The 22978-nt window shown below is 32.0% G+C and overlaps 1 protein-coding gene across 1 annotated transcript in view; it reads left to right on the top strand.

Moving 5' to 3' along the window:
• The window catches only part of LOC106469061 (tumor suppressor candidate 3-like), a 66176-nt gene that overhangs the window by 24274 nt on the left and 18924 nt on the right, over positions 1 to 22978 (top strand). Inside the window, exons 4-6 of the mRNA XM_013929514.2 lie at positions 8137 to 8219; positions 13944 to 14001; positions 16042 to 16182. Of these exons, the coding sequence (XP_013784968.1) occupies positions 8137 to 8219; positions 13944 to 14001; positions 16042 to 16182 (282 nt within the window). The remainder of the gene's footprint in view (positions 1 to 8136; positions 8220 to 13943; positions 14002 to 16041; positions 16183 to 22978) is intronic.

Here is a 22978-nt window from a genome sequence, read left to right as displayed (position 1 = left end):
GACTGGCCTTTACAAAGTGACCTGTCTTGGCTGTGTTTTAGTGGACTAGTATTTTGTAAAATAGTCACATTTCAGTTATTATACTTTATATATGTATATACATTATTACTATTTACAAATAAGTTCTTAAGCTTATTTTTCTTAAAAAATAAAACAGTAACTAAAGAAGTATAACAAACAATTATCTCTTCTTGTTTTGAACTTTGTACTCATTTGCTGCTTGCAGTAGGTTGCTTATCAAATTTGGTACGTGGAGGATGTGAAACAAAATAATTTTTTTTAGGTTTTATATATACGTTAGAAAAAATCATAAATTACTATATCAGTACCATAGAATTTCATTATAATTTATCAAACTTAGTAACTAAGCTGTATTTGGGTCTAATAAAATATATGAAATTTTGAGATCACTAAAGACTCACCCTACCAGCATGAAGATTTCTATCAAAAGAACATAATGATGTTGTAACACTGAAAATGGCTGAGAAAGCCACTAAAGGGACATTCTGAGCTTTCAATTGTTTATTCACATGTCATATACAGAAGTAAGTGTATATAAGGGGCCATTTCCAAAAATGGAAAGAGGTGAGTGAGGCCACTGTGTTTGATTCAGTACATGGGCGATATCACAGCAAATAGAAAAGATAGAAGGTTCTTATTTTATAATCTAACCTGTTAATATTGGTCATTTGAGTTTCTAATTTGTATAAAACTATAGACTTTGTATTTTGCCATCACAAACTTCTAATTTGAACCAGTGCTGCATTTAACATACCATGTGACACACAAACATTGATGTTTAGGTGTGTTTTTTAATATTTACTTTTAAATTAAGAAATCAAATAATGTATAATACTAAAATTTGAATTATAATCTACAGCTTGATACCAAGCTTATTGATATAAATTCATAAAATAGTAGTTCAATAAAATTTTGAATACAAGTCAACAAACATGATGACATGCTTTTGACCCGTGACCTGTAGCAATAAGGTTTTAAGCTTTCTCTTAAACTCACTTAAATTTAATGCCTCCACAACATCTGAAGGCAACCCATTTCAAAAGTGAAACACCATGTTAAAAAAATAAAACTATTAGCATACCCTGCCAAATTTATATTTGTGTCCCCTACTCCTTCCATTCTGACCAATAAGTATGAAAAAAAGATAATGCATCCATACTGTCAATTCCCTTAATAATTTAAACACATCAATCAAATCCCCCAACTCTTTTTTTCAAGAGAAAATTTCGGAGACCTTAACCTCTCTTTGTATGACAACTCTTCCATCCCAAGCACATTCTAGTAGCCCTCCTCTGAATCCTTTCTAACAATTTAATGTCCTTCCTAAGGTAAAAAGCCCAAGACTGAACACGATACATTGGGCCCTTCTCCAACATGGGGGATGCATTCCTCGAGCAGGCTGTGTTGGGCAAATCTATGTTGGAGGAACTCAATACCTTATAGGATTAACAGGGACATGGGAAAACAGCCACGTTAAGTTTCCAATAAATGCTTATATATGTAATTTTTTTACACATAAATGAAAAGCCCTACCTATACAGTATTGTATATGAGCTAAAAATATAAAACCATAAACATAATAACATTCACATGTGATATCCTGCACCTGTTAATGAAAATATGTTAAATGAATTAATACAATACTGTGTTTTATTTTAACACTCACCTATGAGTGATGAAGATGAAGACCTTTTGTTGATGAGAGAAAGACTTGCGATGATGATGATAATAGATATGAAGAGGTTAGTTTAAGGCTGATGGATCATTGGAAAATTCGGTCCTCAAACTCCAATGAAGCAGATATTGAAGTCAATGGGATGGGGTCAAAAGGTATTACATTGGCTAATTTGGGCTTCATAAAGTCAGTAATTTTCAGCTGTTTAGTTTTCCTCTGCAAATCTTTCAAGATTTCTCTGTAGGGTGTTAGAATGTCATTAAAACCTCTTTTAAATTTAATGCTTCTCTCCATTATGAGATCCATGTCTACAGCCATATCTGCGAGCTCATCTGCCTTGTGTAGGAAATTGGACACAGCTTTCACTGTGAGGATGGGTTTAGCAGGTTCTGTCTCTTCAGCATCTTTATCACTGATGCTGGAGGCTATCAGTGCTTCAAGTTCTTCATTTGTTGGCTCTTGGTAATGGGATTCCAGCAGCTCAACCACCTCCTCATCCTTCATATTATCAAACCCCTCACCTCCAATTTTTTTTTGTGAGTCTCACAATATCGGCAACTTCCTTCTCAACCATCGAAAAGCCCTTGAAATCGTTCACGACTTCAGGCCAAAATGATGCCAGTATGTATTTATGGTAGACTCTTTCACCTCATCCCATCACATTTTGGTGATATCAATACAATCCTTAATGTTAATAAGCTTTACAAAACTTGGTTAAGTTTTTGAAAACACCAGAGTCTTTAGCTTGGGTTGCACATCGGTAAACATTCTTTGTATAGTAAGATTTGAATGTCTTTATTACTTGTTGGTCCATCGGTTGCAGGATGGATGTGGTATTGGGAGGTAAAAATATTATCTCCACATTAGGATGGCTGAATTGCAGTGTCATGGACAGGAGAATTATCCTAAACTAGAAGAATCGAGGTTCTTCTTCGCCAGGTATTCTTTAACCTCATGCACAAAATGATTTTGCAACCAGACGTTGAATAGCATCTTTGTTACCCAAGTCTTTTTATTTTAACACCAAACAACAGGAAAATGTTGCTTATTCTTGCCTTTTAATGCATGTGGGTTTGCAAAGCAATACACATTAAAGGCCTTGAACCCAGATGCTACCTTCTGCTCCTTGGTGATGTATGTCCTGTTGTCCATCATCTTATAAAAGAGCCCTGTCTCATCTGCATTAAACACCTGTTGAGGGGCATATCCTTTTTCCTTAATAAATTCAAGGAACCACAGCTTGAGCCATGTAGCTGCATCGTTATCGGCTGACCCATCTTCACCTTGCAGCTTCATGTTATGCAGGTTGAAGCATTGTTTAAATTTAGCAAACCAGCCTTTACTTGCCTGAAACTCACTGGCATCCACAGCACTTCCACCCTCATTGGAGATCATGTATTTATTCAAACTACAAACTTTCTCACATATAGCTATGCTATCAACAACAGAGCCTTTTTTTTTCACTTGTTCACTGATCTACACATTCAATAATTTCTCCATTTTTTTCATGAACGGATACCTCCTGGGCACTTGAGAAACCTTAGCACTTGCACGGATTTTCTCTTCACTCATAATCATATGTATGGAATACTTATTCACACCCTATTTCTGGCCTATGAATGCTACATTCATCCTGCTTTGAAACTTATCATGGATCTGAATTTTCTCAGCTACTATCCTAACGTTTTGGCTTTTCTTTGCCTCACTAACACTTGGAGATGCTTTACGTTTTGATTCTATACTGCTCTCTAAGGGTAATTAAGAAAAGCAGCAAAAAATGGCAGAAATAAATTGACTATATGGCACTGAACTTAGCCCGATCATTTAAATATGGTGGGGATGGAGTGAAGCTCAGGAAGCTGGAGATTGTTTATTTTATCCTTACTGGTATCCTTTACTGTGCATGTCACAAGATTTTTATGTCTCCCATTCAAAATTTTTACTAAACTACTCTTTGTTCATGTTATACCAATTAGCATTGTATAAAATCTTAGCTAATAATACATATTTTAATAGTATATAAGTTTTAAGTTCTTAATTCTATTAGGCAATGTTTAAAAAAATCCTGAATTTCCCTTAGTGTTACACACATGATGCATTTTTTCTAGGTATCTTCTCTATTCTATTTTATCACCCCCACACACACACCCTAATAACGATGAAATGAAACATAAATTACTCACTACAAAATTGTCATTGCTAAGAGAAACCATAATTTTTATAGCCTTCAATTTTGTTTGCTTACAGAGCTATCAAATAGAAAATCAGTCCCCTCCTGCCACACCCACCTGTCACATCCCCTCTTTCAGGATTTGTAAATAGTTCTGTCTTACATTTAATTACATATCATCTATAACCAATAGAAAGTCAATGCTTGCATCTGTCAAATGACATATTATATTATATTGTGTTCTGAACAGATAATGTCAATTTCACTTATATAATTCACGGTTTATTCCAGTGGGAACATTATCGACTAGCTTGGAAGAACTTGTAATGGCTCTTGTCGCATAGTTAGAAAGCCAGAAAAGTTTTGAGTTAGGGGAAATTGTCTACTTTTTGCATGTTATTAGTCTATGTTCTTTATTTAATTATAAAATGTAATTATAAATAGATGTATACTGTTATGAGTTAAAGCTACTTAGGATAAACATGTGTAGTTTCATGTTACAATTTGAAGTCATTCTAGAAAGAAAAAAGGTAATTTCGATCTATTTTTATTTTTTATTTATTTTTTGGTGGTTATGAGGTCAGTCAAATTGACCAATCCCACATAGAAATAGAGTAGAGAAAATAACAGATAAAATATAAAGTTTTACAGGAAAAAAAACGTTTGAAATGTATTTATAAGGTTTTAGGGATTACACAAACGAAATATGAGATTTTTGAGATGAAGAAAAGTATTTTTAATCCTAACATGAAAATTACTTTGCACACAGACTATTCAAAACAAATATATTCATGGACAAATCTTTATTTTAGTTTATTAAAAATACTTTTTGTATGTGAAAGACTTATAATGTTAGCTGAAAGACTGCCAGATTTCGTGAAGATATACATACAATATTGAAAGTTAGAAGTATTAAATCTATAAAGACTTTAAACAAGTACAAAAAGGAGACGTGGTCAGTGAAATTGACTCAGCCCATATTGAGAGAGTTAGAATGATCTAGAGTGCTCATATGCTTGCGTGTTGGGTGAACCACGCATAATCGAATTTTCTATGTTCAGCAGAGAATTGGTTGCTTTTATCTTTGCGTGTATAAGCGAATCTGTGTTGGACGAACCCACGTTGTAGGAGGGTTTACTGTACTACAAATGTGGCCTAATCAATGACTTGTACAATGAAATGATAACCTCCTTAGACTTCTATTCAATATTTCTGTAGATACATCCCAAAATACTATTTGCCCTTCCACTAGCAACAGAACATTGTTTGGATGGCTTAAGAGACACATCAACCACTACACCAAGATCCCTTTCTTTCATGACACTGTTAAGGTTATGCCCATCCAAATTATACTTATAATTAAAATTGTGATAACCCACATGCATTATCTTGCATTTATTATAATTAAAACCTATCTGCCATTTATTTTCCCAACTCACTAAATGATCTAAATCCTGTTGTAAATCAGCAGCATCCTCATAGCCAGCAACACCTAAGACCTTAATATTGTCAGCAAATTTATGTAACTTATTGACCATTCCTTCATCTATGTCATTGATGTAAATCAAAAAGAGCAAAGGTCTTAAGACTGAATCCTGAGGTATCCCATTTGTGACATTAATCCAGTTTGACTGAACTCCTTTGTAACAACCCTCTGCTTTCTTCCATCCAGTCATTCTTCTATCCAATTAGCTAACTTATCCCCCACACCTATAGGGATAATTTTTTATTTACAAGCCTGTTATGTGACACATTGTCAAATACTTTCTGATAATCCAGATACACCAAATCTACACTTTTACCCTCACCTACATAAGCAGTAACTTTGTCAAATAATGTCAAAACATTTGTAAGGGAAGATTTTCTCTTAGCAAAACCATGTTGATTATATAATAAAATTCTAAACTTTATAGATGATTTTGCAAAGCATCTTTTATCAGACTTCCCAAAACTTTTCCCACAACTGATGTAAACTAATAGGTCTGTAACTACTGGGACGATTTTTATCACCTCCCTTGAAAAGAGCAATATTAGCCAACTCCCAATCCTCTGGCACTTTCCCACTATTCAATAATAGCCCACATATCCAATCCTTAACCACCTTCAAAACCTTTGGGAAAATATTATCTAGCCCAGGAGCTTTAGCATTCATTGAACTTACCAATTTTTCTTAAAAAGCTCAGAATATGTGATCATCTTGTTCAATCTTGTTTCCATCTATCAACTGTTCAAGATGAAGAATATTGCTTAAATCTTCATTGATATTTGATGATATGTTTGATACTCATATGTACAGCTTATACATTAAACTTGTATTGCAAAAGCACCCTGTTGTGGTGGCCAGTTAAAAGAACTGTAGCAGACTTAAACAAAATAAATCTTTATTTAACAGTCACTGTTCCAAGCAGATTAATAGTCAGTTATTTTAACATAAAATTTTGGATTAATTCATACTTAATAAACACAACAGAGTAATACTAACAGTTTGATTAGAAGATAGATATGAACCTTCAGCTGTAACTAAAAGTTAAAAAGAGTTTTATTGTCAATCGCAACTTTTAACAACATTGTTGATTATTTATACATATACCTTGGAGAAGGGAGGAGTGTAGAGTTACACTGGTGCCCTTTTTCAACATTAAAATTATTAGTGTTAGCAAATATTTTATGTTTCATACTTATTCTGCCATAACACTTCTCCTATGAGCAGTTAGTCTTACTTCTGTAGTGGTAAAATTCCTAGAGTGATAAAAGAAACTATGAAATCATTTAGTGAAATATGATATTATAAATAACATTCAACATGGATTCACCAAGAGAAATCTTGTGTTATTAACCTGTTGTATTTTTTCTAGAACATCATTTGTTATCTTATTCAAGGAAAGGCTAAGTACTTAAGTTTTCAAAAGCTGTTGTGAAGGTATCATTGAAAAGATTAGCTAAGAAAATCACATTGGTATGGACTGGTTAGTTGAGTTGTAGGGTGGTTGAATGGGAGAAAGAAAAATATTTGTATTATTAATTCAGTCTGGTCAGATAGGTCCTTTGTTATTAATGGAGTACTTCAGGAGTCAGTATTTGGGTCTTTGGTATTTACACTGATGATTCGGATAGGGCATAATTAGTAAACTTTGCTGATGACATTAAACTCTTGTTATTTGAAGGTGTATTGAGGATGTTGAGGCACTACAGAGTAACATGGTTCAATTAGTAAATTGGACGAATGTTTGGAAAAATACCTTAATTATAGTAAGTGCCAGATATTGCATTTCGGTTATTATAACTCTCATATTTAATATAGATGAGAACTGACTCAATAGCTTGACTGAAGGAAAAGACCTTTGCCATAGTGATGGATAAGTCACTCAAGTCATTGAAGTATTTCTCTGTTGTTAATTGTAAAACATGGAATTTTATAGACATATTTATTACAATTCAAAAGAGGTAATTCTCTCTTTATACAAATCACTAGATTGTGGAGAAGACAGACTGTGTTCCAGTTAAGATAGTTTTATTTTCATAACTGGGTGATTGACCCATGGAATGAGTCTTTGCAGGCATTAGTACGGGTTAGCATTTTACAGGAGTTTAAAGAGAAATCTGTGATTTCCTGGAAAGGGTTGATTTAACTTTCTCAATGGGGGTCTGTAAGAATAGCCTTTACATATCAATTGGTCCCATGTTGTCCGTAGGTTTGTTATTTCATTTGTAATTAGTTTTGCGTTATAGGCCAACATTATAGGTCATTAGACAGTGGAGTACTGTCATTATGTTATTGTACAATCCATGGTTCACGTGTGAAAAAAAATATTATAACTTAAAATAAAAATCTAACTGAAAAGTTTTGACATTTTTGTATGGTTATGTTCTAGTTGACTGCGAGCATTCTTGTTAGGGGAGAAATAATTTAATGTTTTTATGTCAAATTAGCTTTCGAGGTGTTTATGAAAAAAATCCATGTTTAAACTGAATGTTGATATATTCTAAATAGAAACGGCAGATATCTTTCATAAGAATACTTGAAAATAACTACCATGGTGAGTTGTGTTCAGGTTTGCATAACTAGCCATCGAATAATACTAACCTTCTACTTGCTGTACCAGTGCTTATATTTCATTATTTTCAGTGAAGATGTATTCAATACAAGATCAAGTGTTTTCATTGTTTGAATGGAATCACTTATTATCAAACTTGTTAATGCCCACAGAACTATATATAATTTGTCTTTAAAACGAGTTGATGAGTTAATTATTGTGTTTTTTCTAAACAGCTTGGGCAGAATTCTGCACCAGTCTTCATTCACTTTCCAGAGAAGGGAAAACCAAAAAAAGCAGATGTAATGGACATTCAGAGGTTTGTACAAGATTAATGGTCTAAGACCATGTGTTCAGAATTAGTAATGAAATAACTGCTGTAATGAAAATGATGTGCGTTTACCCTTTCTAGACTCTTGAAGGTGGAAGGGATGGCACTGGCACCCTTTAATTTTTTTCCCTCTCATAGTAGGCATACTTAATCAAACTTAGTAGCAAAGTACTGACCGGTATCTACTCTTGGCTTTAAAATATCATATAATTTGATTTACTTTTCCTATAATTCTTTACTTTATGAAATTTCCAAAACTTTGTTGAGAGACATTGTTGCGAAAAAAACATTAAAAACTTTTTTTTCATATTATAATTTAATTTTTTTTTTAATTTTTGATCAGAAAGTTCCATTTTAGTTTCTACTTGATTTATGTTATTAACATATTCATTTTCATGTAAGTATTTTATGAGCTGGTATTGTACTTGTAGCTATTTTTAAAAGAAAGCAGTTTCAATAACAGATATTTAGTTCACATGCTGTTAGGTCATAAAAGGATTTTTGAAATAGTTAGAATTTTTATTTTGACTTAAATTTTGAAATTTGATTGCAGGTGTGGACTTAGTTGGGTAATTAGTGGTCTTTGCTAATAGATTATTTGATGGGCTAACTGACCTATTACAATTGTTACATTTGATTAATTGATTAGTATGTGCCCCCTGTAACAACAACACACACACCACCCCTACAAACAAAAAAGAAAATGAGGTGTGCTAGTTTCATAACTTTTTCAAACTGCATTATTTTAACATTATTAACCTTGATGTTTTCAAGTAATTTTTAGATTACCCTTGCTTTCATATGATGAACCTCTTCTCTAGGTCAAGGTTTGTGTATTTTGTGAGAAATATATTTTTGTCTAAAAAAGATTTTCCCACAGTTCTGTTTTTGAAGATAATCTGCACATTTCATACATGGTGAATGAATTGTTGACTAAACAATCACTATCTAGTCAACATTGTTTATTTTTGAAATATGCAATAGCCTCATACTGTTCTTCTGTAATTGGTAAGGGTAATAATGGTTTTATTTAAAGCATATCTCAGATTACAATTAGAAACAATTAAGTAGTCAGTTATTTTATTTATTTATTTATATTTTTGAATATGATAAACAAAAATAATATTCAATAAAGATTTGAATCATTGGAATACTTTACATTCACCTCACTAAACAGTAAACTCAACTAAACTTATCTGATTTGATGACAATTTTATTTGGTGAACGTAATAAAAAACCTCATGTTTACAAACATTGCAACTCAAAACTATAGCATATTTATTTAAAAGTAGAAATACTGCAGTTTGAAACAAAGAACCAAGCATCAATAAAATACCTTTATCAAGTCTTAAGCAATCTTCAGTCATGTAACTTCTCTGTTTTCTACTATATATATGTATCTGGGTATTTATTTAAAAGTAGAAATACTGCAATTTGAAACAAAGAACCAAGCATCAATAAAATACCTTTATCAAGTCTTAAGCAATCTTCAGTCATGTAACTTCTCTGTTTTCTACTATATATATGTATCTGAGTATAGGTAGACTGTTTGTACTTGGTGATGACAAAACCTTCTTCAAACATTGTATATTTGTTATTGTATTAAAACTTGCAATTTTCTTTGTTACTCAATCAATTTGTCTAAACTCTCATCTTAAGTTATCTGATGTCTTTTCATTGAAGAAAGTTTCTGTAGCTTCCAAACAGATATAATTTAACACACATATATTTTCACAACTGAGAGGAACATTTAAAAAAAAAGGAACTATAAATAAGCTCTTAAACCTATATATTTGCTATTATATGATAGTTTAATTCTTGCTTTTTTCAATTATATTTAAACTTTCTCTATAATTGTTGTTAAAGCTGTGTTTCATTAGTAAATTATAAAACCACTTGATGTGGCACCATAATAACATGGCAACCAAGTGTTGAACAGTAACTAAGGGAAATAATTGAAAATGAAGAAATAAACAATGTATTCGTAAAGGGTTATAGATTATTTGCAAACATAAAGTTATTCTTTGGGATGGGCAGAAAAATTGTGGAACAAATCAAAAAGTGTACAGAAATGAAAATATGAACTCTGTTTTATTTTTCTTCATGAATTACACTAAAATGTCAGACAATGAAAAAATATTGATTCTAAAATTTTTCTGAGGTAAAAGTATAGTAGTGTAGTTAGAATTAACATATAAAATTGGATTAAGAAAAACAAAGACATTTGTACATTTCACAAATATTTTATTTATTGTGACAATGTTTTGCCAGTAAAGGCGTTGCAAGATGCACCATGGAAAAACCATGGTTGCAACAAATGAAATTTTTGTTAAATGTACAATTGTTTTTATAATTATGAAGTTTTACAGAGTACTGATGGTTTTGGTTATTAATTATATATAAAATTAACTTTTAAAATTTGTCTCAAAATATTTAATAAAGTGACAAAAAAACAAAGAAAACCCTGTCTTCAGACTTTAGACAAAATAATTTAGAATTAATCTTTGATAGATTGTTTAGGCAGAGTATTCATGATGAAACTTAGTTGAATGGACGGCAATTGGCTGTTGTAGAAACACAAGTATAGAGGATGATGTTTTGAAAGTCTTCCACCTTTCATCTTCACATGCTAAAGAAGCTCTACTAGCTGGTCCAGATAGGGTTAAAAGAAAAGTGATTAAAAGGCAGAAGACTTTTGAAATGCCATCCTCTACACTTCTGTTTCTACAACAGAGAGTTGCCATCCATGCAACTAAGTTTCGACAATTTAGAATTAAATTTCTTTTTTTAATCCTAAATTTTGTACATGAAAAAATGTATGGTATATGCAATGCAACTGCATTGTTTAACATTTATAATGAGTAAAATATTTATTACTGCTATTAATCATCTGTTATAACAGTATTGTGTTATTCCAAACATATCTGTATTGTTGTATAAGCTTATAAATGTTGGGGCTTTAAGTGTTGTATCTATAACTACATAGTTACTCAAACTTTTGTAATTAACCAAGAGAAAGAATAACCATAACTTATTTTAATTATTAGGCAAGTGAGTACTTAGCTAAGGTAAAAACCTAGTATCTTTTGAAATTCTTCAGGTAGCCTAAATCTAAAGTCAAAAAACATAAAAATTTGAATAACATCAAGTTATTTTGTAAAATGAAACTTTTGATAGTTACAATTTTATTATACAAAGTTTGAAAGCCATTAGAGAATGAATAAGAATAAATTTAGAAAGCCTATTCAGATGATATATTATTATTATGTTAAGAACACTATTTAACTTCTCCATACTAGCTGCAGTAATATTTAATTTTTATGATAATGGTACAATGCAAGTTAACTTTTTAAAAACTGTATAGTACTTTAACAAAATGTTCAGTATTTTTACATGAAAGAAGAGACCTCCACTATAATAATAATAATAATATAGTATTTTGGATTAACCAATGTTGACCATATGTTCTTAAAGTAACCTAAATAAATTGAACAAAGGTAAAATAATGTTAATATATTTTGTAAGTGATTAGTTAAGTTAGGCTATAATCCAGCAATTTGAAGACTTGTATCTTTATTTCTGGTAATATGGTTCATGTGAAAATAAAAACAGAAACAAACATTTCCAATTTTTTAATTAAAATTAAATATTTAGAATTATTTAAGATCATATTTAGAAAAAAAATTATAGCATTGGTAAACATGATGCTTGGTTTAAATTTTTTTACAAAAAGTTGTTACTTATACTACTTGCATTTTCACTTATTATAGACATCAACAATATGAAAAACATCTTTCTCAAAATAATTCTAACTTTTAAACAATGAGAAATTGATTCTGTATCAAGTCTATGTTATAAGAGTTGCTTGTGTTGTAAACAGTACTTGGTTTGATAAAAACAAATCTCTAAAGTGTAGATACATTGTCAGTGTATTTGGAAAAATCCAAGGCATGAAAGTTACCATGGCAATGTTCAATTATTGGTCATATCATTGTATTAACATAGAAATAATCAGTTACTGGCTGAGTCCTTAACTAGATTGTTGTATATGTAAGTTGTGGTGATTTCAGAAAACCTAAAAAAAAAAAAAAAATTTATGGCAATTAATGGCCCAGTTATAAAAACACTGACATATGGTGTTTCTTTTTAATACATATGGAAGTGTAAGGACATCTGGCTGGTTTTGTATTAATTTCTGAAAATAAAATAGGGATTTGAGCCCCACAGATCCATGTCTGCTTATACAACCTTAGAAAATACAGTTACACATTTATAAATGAGAAACAAACAATGTAAAAAAAAGCAAAAAAACAGAGGGCTAGTGTTGGGTGCTGCCAACTGTTTACTTTTCTTCTAGTCAGAAGTTCAAAATTAGTGACAATGGTCAATAACCTTAGTATCCTTGCAATAATAAAGAGCAAGTTTGGTGGTAATTGGAGCCAAACTTGATACACTCAAATCACAAACCTCCTTTTCCCCATTATATAGTTTTTGTGCTTAACAACAAAAAACCGTAATGGCAATATTTCTGTTACTTGAATAGTTGAAATAATCAAATATAGTAATAATAATAAAACAAACTAATTTTGATTAGTTGATTATTTTTGTGACAGTCAATTTAATTGTAATTTTGATTAATAGATTGATGGAATAATAACTGCAAACACTAATTTTGATTAGTTGATTATTTTTGTGACATTAATTTAATTATAATTTTGATTAATTAGCTAGTTTATACAATGTAATCACTGCTCTTATGTAAGCAATTAAATTGCTTAGCTCTACTCGCTGGTCCAGATAGGGTTAAAAGAAAAGTGATTAAATGGCATATTTTAAGCCCTTACTAAATTTTTAGGTGTGTTCTATGTTAGAGAATAAATGTTTATGTATTTCCAAGTCCAGTGTAACTTTTTAGATATGTTTTTGTGTTAGAGGATTTAATAAATGTTTCTTTTCCAAGTCCATCATAGGTTTTTAGATGTCTTCTGTATCTCTTGAATTGATAAATGTGTTCTGTATCTCTGTGCTAGTTTAATTTGTTAGAAAGTGCCTTACTAGCAAACACTCAGGGGTTTAACACAATTGATATGGGCCTTATCTCTGGATCATGGGAAGGCCCCATGTTGGATGCCAGTTTTTCTTGTGGTAATTTTCTCAGGTGTCTATCGACCCGAGGACCTCTTGCACACCATAAAGGTTCTCTTGCTAACTGAGCAAGTGGTTTAACCTCTTAGAGCTTGCTAGTAAGCCAGATTTTAACAGCTCAGACTACCACATTTACAAGTTCAGCATAGGTTCCAAGATGTGCTCTCTGTCAAAAGAATTCATAAGCATTATAGAATTTCTAAGGTAAATGTAATGGACCTTATATATTTATATTTTTTGATTAACTATATATTATATTATTCTATGGTGTGTTCCTGAACATAGATTAACAACTCTTATTAATAGTTGTCCAAGAGAAGACATTCATGCTTGCTTGAGTCGGTCATTGCTTGTTTATGGACATGAACTGTTTGATAAAAGAACTTGCGAATAATTTACATTAATGATGTGCTTTCAAATTCAAAATATTCTTTTAGAAACATTTGAGTAAATTTAGCTTTAATATTAAAGTATTTACTTTAAAAATGTGAATTTTAAATATCAATCACAAATTTGTTTCTTCATAAGACAATGTTCTCTGCTGAATGGAGTCAAATTATTTTACAGAATTGGATTTGCTGCAGAAACAATAGCCAGGTGGATAGGAGAAAGAACAGACACTCAGGTGAGATGTCAGTAAGTTGGTGTTTGATATGCAAATAATAGACACTTAGGTGAGATGTTAGTGTCCAGTTAGTTGGTACTTGATTAGCAGATATACTAAAAAGGACAGATACTTAGATGAGTTTCTATTTTTCAGTCATTTAGTTTGTATCTGCAAATGTAAAAACAATGGACAAACATTCAGGCATGATCATTCAGTTGATGTTTTGGATCTACAAATATAGAAGAAAGAACATACACTCAGATGAGGTAGTAAGGTTAGTCAGTTGTCTGATCTACATGGGTGCATTGTTTTGGTCACTCGGTTGGTGATTAGTCAGAAAACAGGATTTGTCTTTTATAAAACAATATACAATGGCCATTGAAAAAATTCTTACAGAAACTAAAGTAGCATCTTGTTAAGGATTGTGATGTTTAATATTTGGTATCTATCCTATTTCATTGTTTTTCCATAAATTTGGTTTAGCAGAATATTAGAAGTTATTTGGTAGCTGAATAATTAAAATTTCCATATTTACTAAGAGCAATATAACCTAAAACTTACTATAGGTACTAGGAAGTAAAAAGGTATAAATAACAAAGTAACATACAGATGGCCAAGCAATGGCTGGATACTTGGAATAATCAAATATAGTAATAATAATAATAATGATAAAACAAACTAATTTTGATTAGTTGACTGTTTTTGTGACGGTCAATCTAATTGTAATTTTGATTAATCGATTGGTGGAATAATTGAAAATAGTAATAACTGTTCTGAATATAGTGTAGATTCAGAGCATATCCTACCTAGCTTAGACTGTGGTTTGAAGAACATCTTTAGTTCTGTTGTAGTTTTTTATTTGATTACACTCCTTTGTTGTTTGGTAAAGTCTCCATAGCTTGAGCTCACACTCTTAATTTCAATATTAGAACCAGTAGATTGAAATTTGTTACAAATTCTTGTAATCTTGAACATGCAATAGAGTAGTAGAAGCTGATTTTCCTTTGCCACAATGGTGTTACCAAGGGGAAGCAAAAAAGTGGTGGGTCACACTCCTGAAATTTGTTTGGTTCACCTCCTGCCTCCCTTAAAATTTTCATTAAAAAATCTAGTATAAGCTATATTTTCCATAATTTAATGTCTTCAGTTACAGGTAACCCTACAAATGGAAAAGCAATGTAACAAAACATTAAACATTATCCAATCTTTGGTTAACCTTTGCAGTGAATCACAGTAAGAATTAAGAAAATTTTGAAGTTACTATCAGCACCTGAGTCCAGCGAGAAAATTAAAAATGAACCATGAGCCACAACAAACACTAAATAAGGTCTATAATATTAAATTAAACTGTTTTATAACTTTCTAATGCATTTATTTAGTTCATAATCTGCATTATAAACATGTGTAAACTATTGACTATTCCATAGAGTTATATTTCAATTTTAAAATGTTCACTGAGTTTAAGTATTTCATGTTAATTTTATTAAGTAATTAATTTGTAAAAAAAGATATCCAAAACAAGTTTTGTCATGTAAGTATTGAACTCTCAAAAAAGTATATTTGTATTGTTGCTTGATAGATGAGTGGCTGACTCATCAAACCTTGTATGTAAATATTGTCTTTCAGCTGTCTTTTTGACTCAATGTTTAGATACACTAACTTCTGGTAAAGAAATATCAAGTATTCTTGGATCAGCACATTATGTTTAAAAAGATTAAAATTTGTTTAAAAGAACTATAGTTGCTTATTTGACTCAATCTTTGTTGGTTTTTATTATCTGAGTTGCATATCCCAACTTGTTTAGCCTATGGTTTGAAATAAGTCTTTAGCTCTTGTCAGTGCTCTGTATTGTAGAATTAAATATTCAGTTGAGGACTTCCCAATTAGTAATTGTCTGAAAGACAATGCTGTGAGTGTGTGTATGTTTAAGAAAGTGTATCAATATGTTAGCCTCCTTCACAAAACAGAAGTACAGATAAGTACCACAAATCTTTTATCATTCATTCACCTCTTTCTTCCATTTCTCCAGAGCTAACTCTTCTACTTTATTCTCTTTAGATCCGTGTTTTCCGTCCACCAAACTATTCTGGAACTATTGCTCTGGTCATCCTGTTTGCTTTGATTGGTGCTCTGCTATACATGAGGAGGAACAACCTGGACTTCTTATACAATAAAACTTCATGGGGAATAGCAGCTCTAGTAAGTGCTCATCAGTTTACTTTTTTTTTCTTCTAAGAAACTGTTATTGTAAAATTTTACTTCTTTTTACTCAGTATTTTTTTAAATGATACTGGAAAATATTATACTGTGATGTAATTTGGTCAATAAAAATGTGTTCATAACACTTAAATATATTTTGTTATTAGGCAGAGAAAATGTTAATTAGTTGGCATTGAGCTGTGTGTGTTTGATTTTATAATCAGCAGGTAGAATGTTTTCAATTAGTGATGAAAAAAATGTTTAAAATAAGTACTGGTCAACATGTGTCTAAAATTAAGTTACATGATGAATATTTACCTTCATTGATTGGCTATGACTGAACACTATTTCTCAGTTGTTCATGAGAAACAGATGCCCTGTAAACCTGGCAAAAAAACATAAAAACTATTCAACCACAGAACAAATTTAGGTGTTTTAGATAGGGTAGAGAAATGTTAAATCTGGTAATAAAGAATACAGTTAAATGCAGTTGTGCATTATAGGCAATTCTCTTGCAATCCAGAATATATGATTTATGCAACTACATGAAGTTAGAAAGGATGAAAGATGAGGAATTTCACAGTGTCCATGCTACCCTACTAGTGCTGCAGTGTTGGTAGGGTTCCTCAATCTTCAGGATCAAACCTAATGCTTATGGTCAGTATGTTCTTATGAAAATATTCTATGCTTTTCTCCATACCAGACACCCTAATTAAATCACCATAACTCATCATTGGGACTCCCATGAGGAGATGATTATGAAAGCTGTGCCCATTTAGCCACTACTGTTGTCATTTCTTTTTTGCACTTGTCAAGTCTGTAGAAAATTATGCCACTTTTTCCTCATTTATCTTCGGACTGTGAATAAAACTTCTGTGAGCTAACTTTTTGGCATCTGATATTCTGTAGTGATCACACCCACATCCATTGCATTTGTAGCAGATTGAAATTTGTTTGGCCTTGTACATGAAATTTAGCCGTGCAAATTCTGACATTTATTCTCAGGCCTTTAGGGTCTATACAGAAGCTGCTTGAATTAGATATTGTTTTGCTATGATAAATGGCTTAAAAAAGCAATTACCAGTGTTTGGGTGAATTGTAATAGGAAGAGTTGTACAAAAATTCTGACAAGGTATACCTTACTTCTGCTCACGTATATAGCTATTATTGTTCAGTGCTGCCCTCTATTTGCATGCACCCATCGATTCACATGGTTTAACTGATTCTCACATGAAAATTATCATACGACAAACCTCCATCAATAGTAGTGCCACAAACCCGCGTGACTCTATGCTATTCTACCTAATTATCACTTCTCGTTTGGCGGTGCTCATGTTCAGATGTCTAGTTTGTGTTCTCTTCAAGTGTTTTGTTTTTTGTATCTTCATATAAATTTCTCTCACCAAGTTTACTCTTTATTGTACAATAATGATATTTGTAACTTATTCTGAAGTGGAATTATTTTATGTTTCTCTCCAGTTATGGAACTTCATACTTCATTACAAATTTTTTTTTTACTTTTTATTTCTTTCTGCCAACATGGTTGTGTTTGGTTATTCATTTTGAATATGAATTCTGAATTCTCAGTTATCACTTCGGAGGTTATATCTTCTATCAGCACATATACACAGGCTTCAGGTGCTAGTCCTTGACTGTGGGAGTTATCGGCTTTACTTTGTCAAGAGATTGATCATCCAATGAGCTGACCTTTGTTGGGCCTCAACTTGAGTTTGGGGACCCATACATTTTAAAATACATTCCAATAACTTTGGAAAGATAAGGCATTATACTGTTGTGGTTTTAAATTTTTTAGTGTTAATATTATTATCTGTAGTTATTTGGGTTCAATAACATAAGCTTAGTTAGATTGGTTAATACTCATAGTTACATTCAAGTTTGAAATTAGAACCTAGTTATATCCTTTGTCTTATAACATTAGATTACGTTTAACATGGGTCTTTATTATTTTAGGATTACACTTAATTACTGGTATATCATAAATTGGGTTAACTATATTGTTTTTTCTTCAAAACATTACATCTTATGCATATGTTATTGTCAATACACACTTGCTTATTTTTTCTTTATTGTTTATCTTTTATACTTCTTCATATTAACTTTGTTTGTGTGGAACCCTGGAGCCAGGGTCTGCACTAACTTTACCCGATATTGTACGTATTATTGTGAGGTTAGGGTTTTTAAATTATAAGATCGTGATATACTTTGTCCTGCACAGTTTGATTTGGCTCAACAAGTGTGTATTGTTTTCAGTTTACCTGTTGTTCATCTTACAGGGAAGTTGATAATTAGGTTAGATATATTCTTTTCTTCAACACATAACATCCTATACATACATTTATTTCACTACATACTTACTTACATTGTATCAACTGCTAGTTGGAGTACCCATTCTCTGAATGGAAGTTATGTAAATTTATGATTAATGAAAGCTTATCTTAGGACATGAAAAGTTGCTTTCCTTATATGTCATTGTAAAAAAAGCAAAAACTGCAAAACACAAAATGTGAAACTGCAAATTTTCATGTATCTCTGCATGGGCTCAACAAACCTTTATGCCAAACCTGGTGAAGATCCATCAACAGGGGACAAAGTAGTGGTAAAACTGCAAAACATAAAACTGAAAATTTGCATGTATCTCCCCATGAACTCATTGAACCTCCCTATCAAACAGAGGCAAAGCAGTGGTAAAAAATGCAAAACTGAAAATTTTTATGTACCCCAATGAACTTTCATGCCAAATTTGGTGAAGACCCATCCGAAGGAGGTGAAGTAGTGGTAAAAAATGCCCAGATAAACTGCAAAATGTAAAATTGAAAATTTGTATGTACCCCTGCATGAACCTAATGAACCTCCATACCAGTTTTGGTGAAGATCCATTTACAGGAAGCAAGGTAGTAGTAAAAAATGCAAAACCACCCATAAACTGCAAAACAGAAAATTTGTATGTATCTCCCCATGGAACCAATGACCCCCCCCTATCAAATTTAGTGAAGATCCATGTACAGGAGGTGAGATAGTGGTAAAAAATTTGCAAGTGCCAATAAAAACCTCAAAATGCAAAACTGAATATTTTTATGTATTTCCCCATGGACCCAATGAACTTCCCTACCATATTTGGTGAAGATCCATTTACAGGTGGCAAAGTAGTGGTAAAAAATGCAAAAATGCCCATAAAAACCACAAAACTCAAAATTGATAATGTGTATGTATATCCCCATGGACCCAATGAACCTCCATACCAAATTTAGTGAAGGTCAATTCATAGGAGGTGAAGTAGTGGTAAAAAACACAAATATGTGCATATAAACTGGAAAACTGAAAATTTGTATGTACCCCTGCATGGACCTAATGAACATCCATCCACACCCTGCAAAGTAGTTACATGGACATACAACAAACAACACACAATACTATTATATTGATATAGATTTCATTTTCATAATTCTTTATCATTTGTACTTCTTACAATTAATTTGTGAGGACCCCTACTCCCAATATTGCTCACCTTCCTCCTCCAACTGGCAAACCCATTTAGGATGACCTAGATTTTGTCAGTTTTCCCCCTTTTGATTAGGGCTTCTACTGCAGAATCTTCTATGCTTACCTCAGCCTTTTTTAGACACATTTCACAGTATACTTTTCCCCTCCTTCTCCAGACATTGTTTCATGAGCATTTTTATCTCTTTTTGGGAGAGGGTTCTTGCATCTGAGTCTCCACAGGCTTTTGTTCAGTTTGCCTTTGCTTATTATCAGGCAGATTTTTTCTTGATTCTATGTACTTAGAATCTCTGTTACCTGTTTGGGGGATGTCTCTTATTTGACCAACCATGTGTTCTCTTTGTATTCATTTAAAGTCTTTATAGATTTAATACTTCTAACTTTCAATATTGTGTGTATATCTTCTCAAAATTTGACAGTCTTTCAGTTAACATTATAAGTCTTTTTTATACAAAAAAATTAATATTTTTTGTGAAATATTTTTAATAAACTAAAATAAAGATCTGTCCATGAATATATTGAGTATTTGTTTTGAATAGTCCATGTGAAAAGTAATTTTCATGTTAAGATTAAAAATACTTTTCTTCACCTCAAAAATCTCAAATTTCCTTTGTGTAATCCGTAAAACTGCCTAATTACATTTTAAACTTTTTTTTTCCAGTAAAACTTCATATTTTATCTGTTATTTTCTCTACCCTATCTCAAAATGGGATCAGTCAATTTGACCGACCTTGTAACCACCTCAAAAAATAATCAAAATAAATTTAAATTACCCTTTTTTTCTTTCTAGAATGACTTCAAATTGTAACATGAAACCATATTAGTTTATCCTAAGTAGTGTTAAGCTTGTAACAGTATACATCTATATATAATTAAATTTTATTGTTTTAGTGCCCTTTTGAGGGCATGTGCAGCTTATGTTATGCTATCGAATTACATTATCCATGTGCTGCTCAGATGCATGCCTTGTGAAACATTTTTATTATATCATTATTTATTTTACCTAATCTAATCTTAACTAACCAAAAAAGATCCCTATTTTTACATTTCAGTTACTTTTATAATAATAAATAAAGAATAAACAAGAAATAAATTACTTATCCAATCTTTTTTTCCTTGCTGTCAATTATTGATTATGCTTAAGCCTACATATTTTATATTAATGGTAGTAGTGCATTAAATACCTTTTATTTAATTGAATAATGCACCAAAAACATAGACTAATAACATGCAAAAAACAGACAATTTTCCCTAACTCGAAATGTTTTTGGCTTTCTAACTATATGACAAGAGCCATTACAAATTCATCCAAGCTAGTTGTTAACTTCCCATGAGAATGAAGCTTGTTCTCTTATCTGTTCAGAACACAACGTTATACGATACGTCATTTGATAGATGAAAATCTCGACTTTCTATTTTTTATAGGTAATATATAATTAAACGTAAAAGAGAACTATTAATAAGGCCTGAAAGAGAGGATTTGACAAGTAGGTGTTGCAGAAGGGGTGCGATTTTTTATTTATGACTTGTAATCAAACAAAATTGAAGGCTATAAAAATTGTGGCTTGTTTGAGCAGTGAACATTTCTATGGAGAGTAATTAATTTACATTTAATTTTGTACTTTATCAAGGGGTAGTAGACAAAATAGAGAAGACAAGATGCCTAGAGAAAATATGGCATGAGTGTCATTCAAGGAGAAACTCAGGATTTTTTTTTAAATTGCCTTGTAGAATTAGGAACTTAACTTGTACTATTAAAATGTGGATTATTAGCTATAATTTTGTGCTATACTGATTATTATAACATAAACAAAAAGTAGTTGAATAAAATTTTGAATGTAAGACACTAAAAGTTTGTCATGCATAGTAAATGATACTCGGGGTGAAAGGGGTTAATCCTCTACATTTATCCTCCACTTAGTTTTCCAGCTTCATCTTACCTTGTCAACTCTCCTACAGGAAATGTCTATCTTATAGCTCCTGTCTTAGGCGTTCCACCAATATCTAGGAGATTTTCATTTGATAGTTCTTCCTCCTTCCCTCCATGTTGGGGTGTTTGCCATCTTCAGTTCTTTCCTTCCACATTCGGCTTTTTTGCTTTTGGGGTGGGACATTGTCTTGTACCGTTTGTTTATCATCCACTTCTAATAGGGAGTTACGATCGACTCTTTTCCTCCACCAGTCTGTTTTTTGGGGCTACTCCTGTGCATTTAGTATAATTTGAGGTATCTGCAATGCTATATTCTATTTTTTTTTTTTTGGTTGCTCCTTTGTTTCATTCTAAGTCATTGTCATCTTTATTTGTGTTCCGTGTCTGGCACCTACTCATCCTTTACCTGTCCTACTTACAGGTTTATTCATTCATAGTGTATGCTACATGCTGGTTGGAGTTCTGGATCGATCGGTCCTGCCTCAATCATTTGTTGTTTCTTTCCTGTTTTTAATATGTAGTCTTTGATCACAATTGGGTGGGCAATTTTTGCTGCACTGAGAATGCCCACATTACACTTTCTTATTTCTCAGGATGCTATCTTAGTTTTTTTCACCATGTGATTCAGTAACAGGTTCATGTCTTGCCCTTCAGACTTGTTTCATTTCTGTAAGTCTTTGTCATATGGTCTGTGTTTTACCTGACTTTTACATTTTGAGGGATTTTACTAACACCAGTACTTGGGTGTCTGGCTTCGATTAGCTCCTTCCAAACAGAGGTGGTCATGACATACTTATCTGCTTCTTACACAAGCAGCTGGGGTGGTTGGATTTTCTAGTTGGTTAAGTTTTTCTTGTTACCTAACTAACAATCTCTGTTATTTAGGGAGTGTCTCTGTAGGGACCATCCATTTTCCTCCATGAATGCATTTGATGGAGCTTTCTTTTATCCATACCATTAGAGTTCACTGTCTTACTGCTAGTGAGATTCTAACACAATGGGGGATGTGGCTTCTATGGAAGCATTTCTCCCTTTGGGTCTGGCACATTTGTGATCTTTTCATAACCCATGGTCTTTTAGTCAAGTTCCCTTGGATTCTCCTCTTAACTTTCCTCCTTTCCTCTTCAACTATACGTGTTGGTAGTTGAATGTATCTCCCTTGTTGTCTGGATTTGTTTCTCTTCTCTGATGCTCATTTCCAAAGTTGGAGGTGTGGGAGTCAATTAGCGGGAGGCTTCAGGACAATGGTCTGATGATGAAAGGTCTTACCATGTTAACACACTGGCACTTCCAGAAGTCAAACGTGCTTTAGTTCACTTTCTCCTCATCTGGATTTGACTAATCTTA

Source organism: Limulus polyphemus, unplaced genomic scaffold (genome assembly GCF_000517525.1).
Source record: "Limulus polyphemus unplaced genomic scaffold, Limulus_polyphemus-2.1.2 Scaffold3281, whole genome shotgun sequence".
Taxonomy (NCBI): Eukaryota; Metazoa; Arthropoda; class Merostomata; order Xiphosura; family Limulidae; genus Limulus; species Limulus polyphemus.
This window is presented reverse-complemented; position numbering and strand designations above follow the sequence as displayed.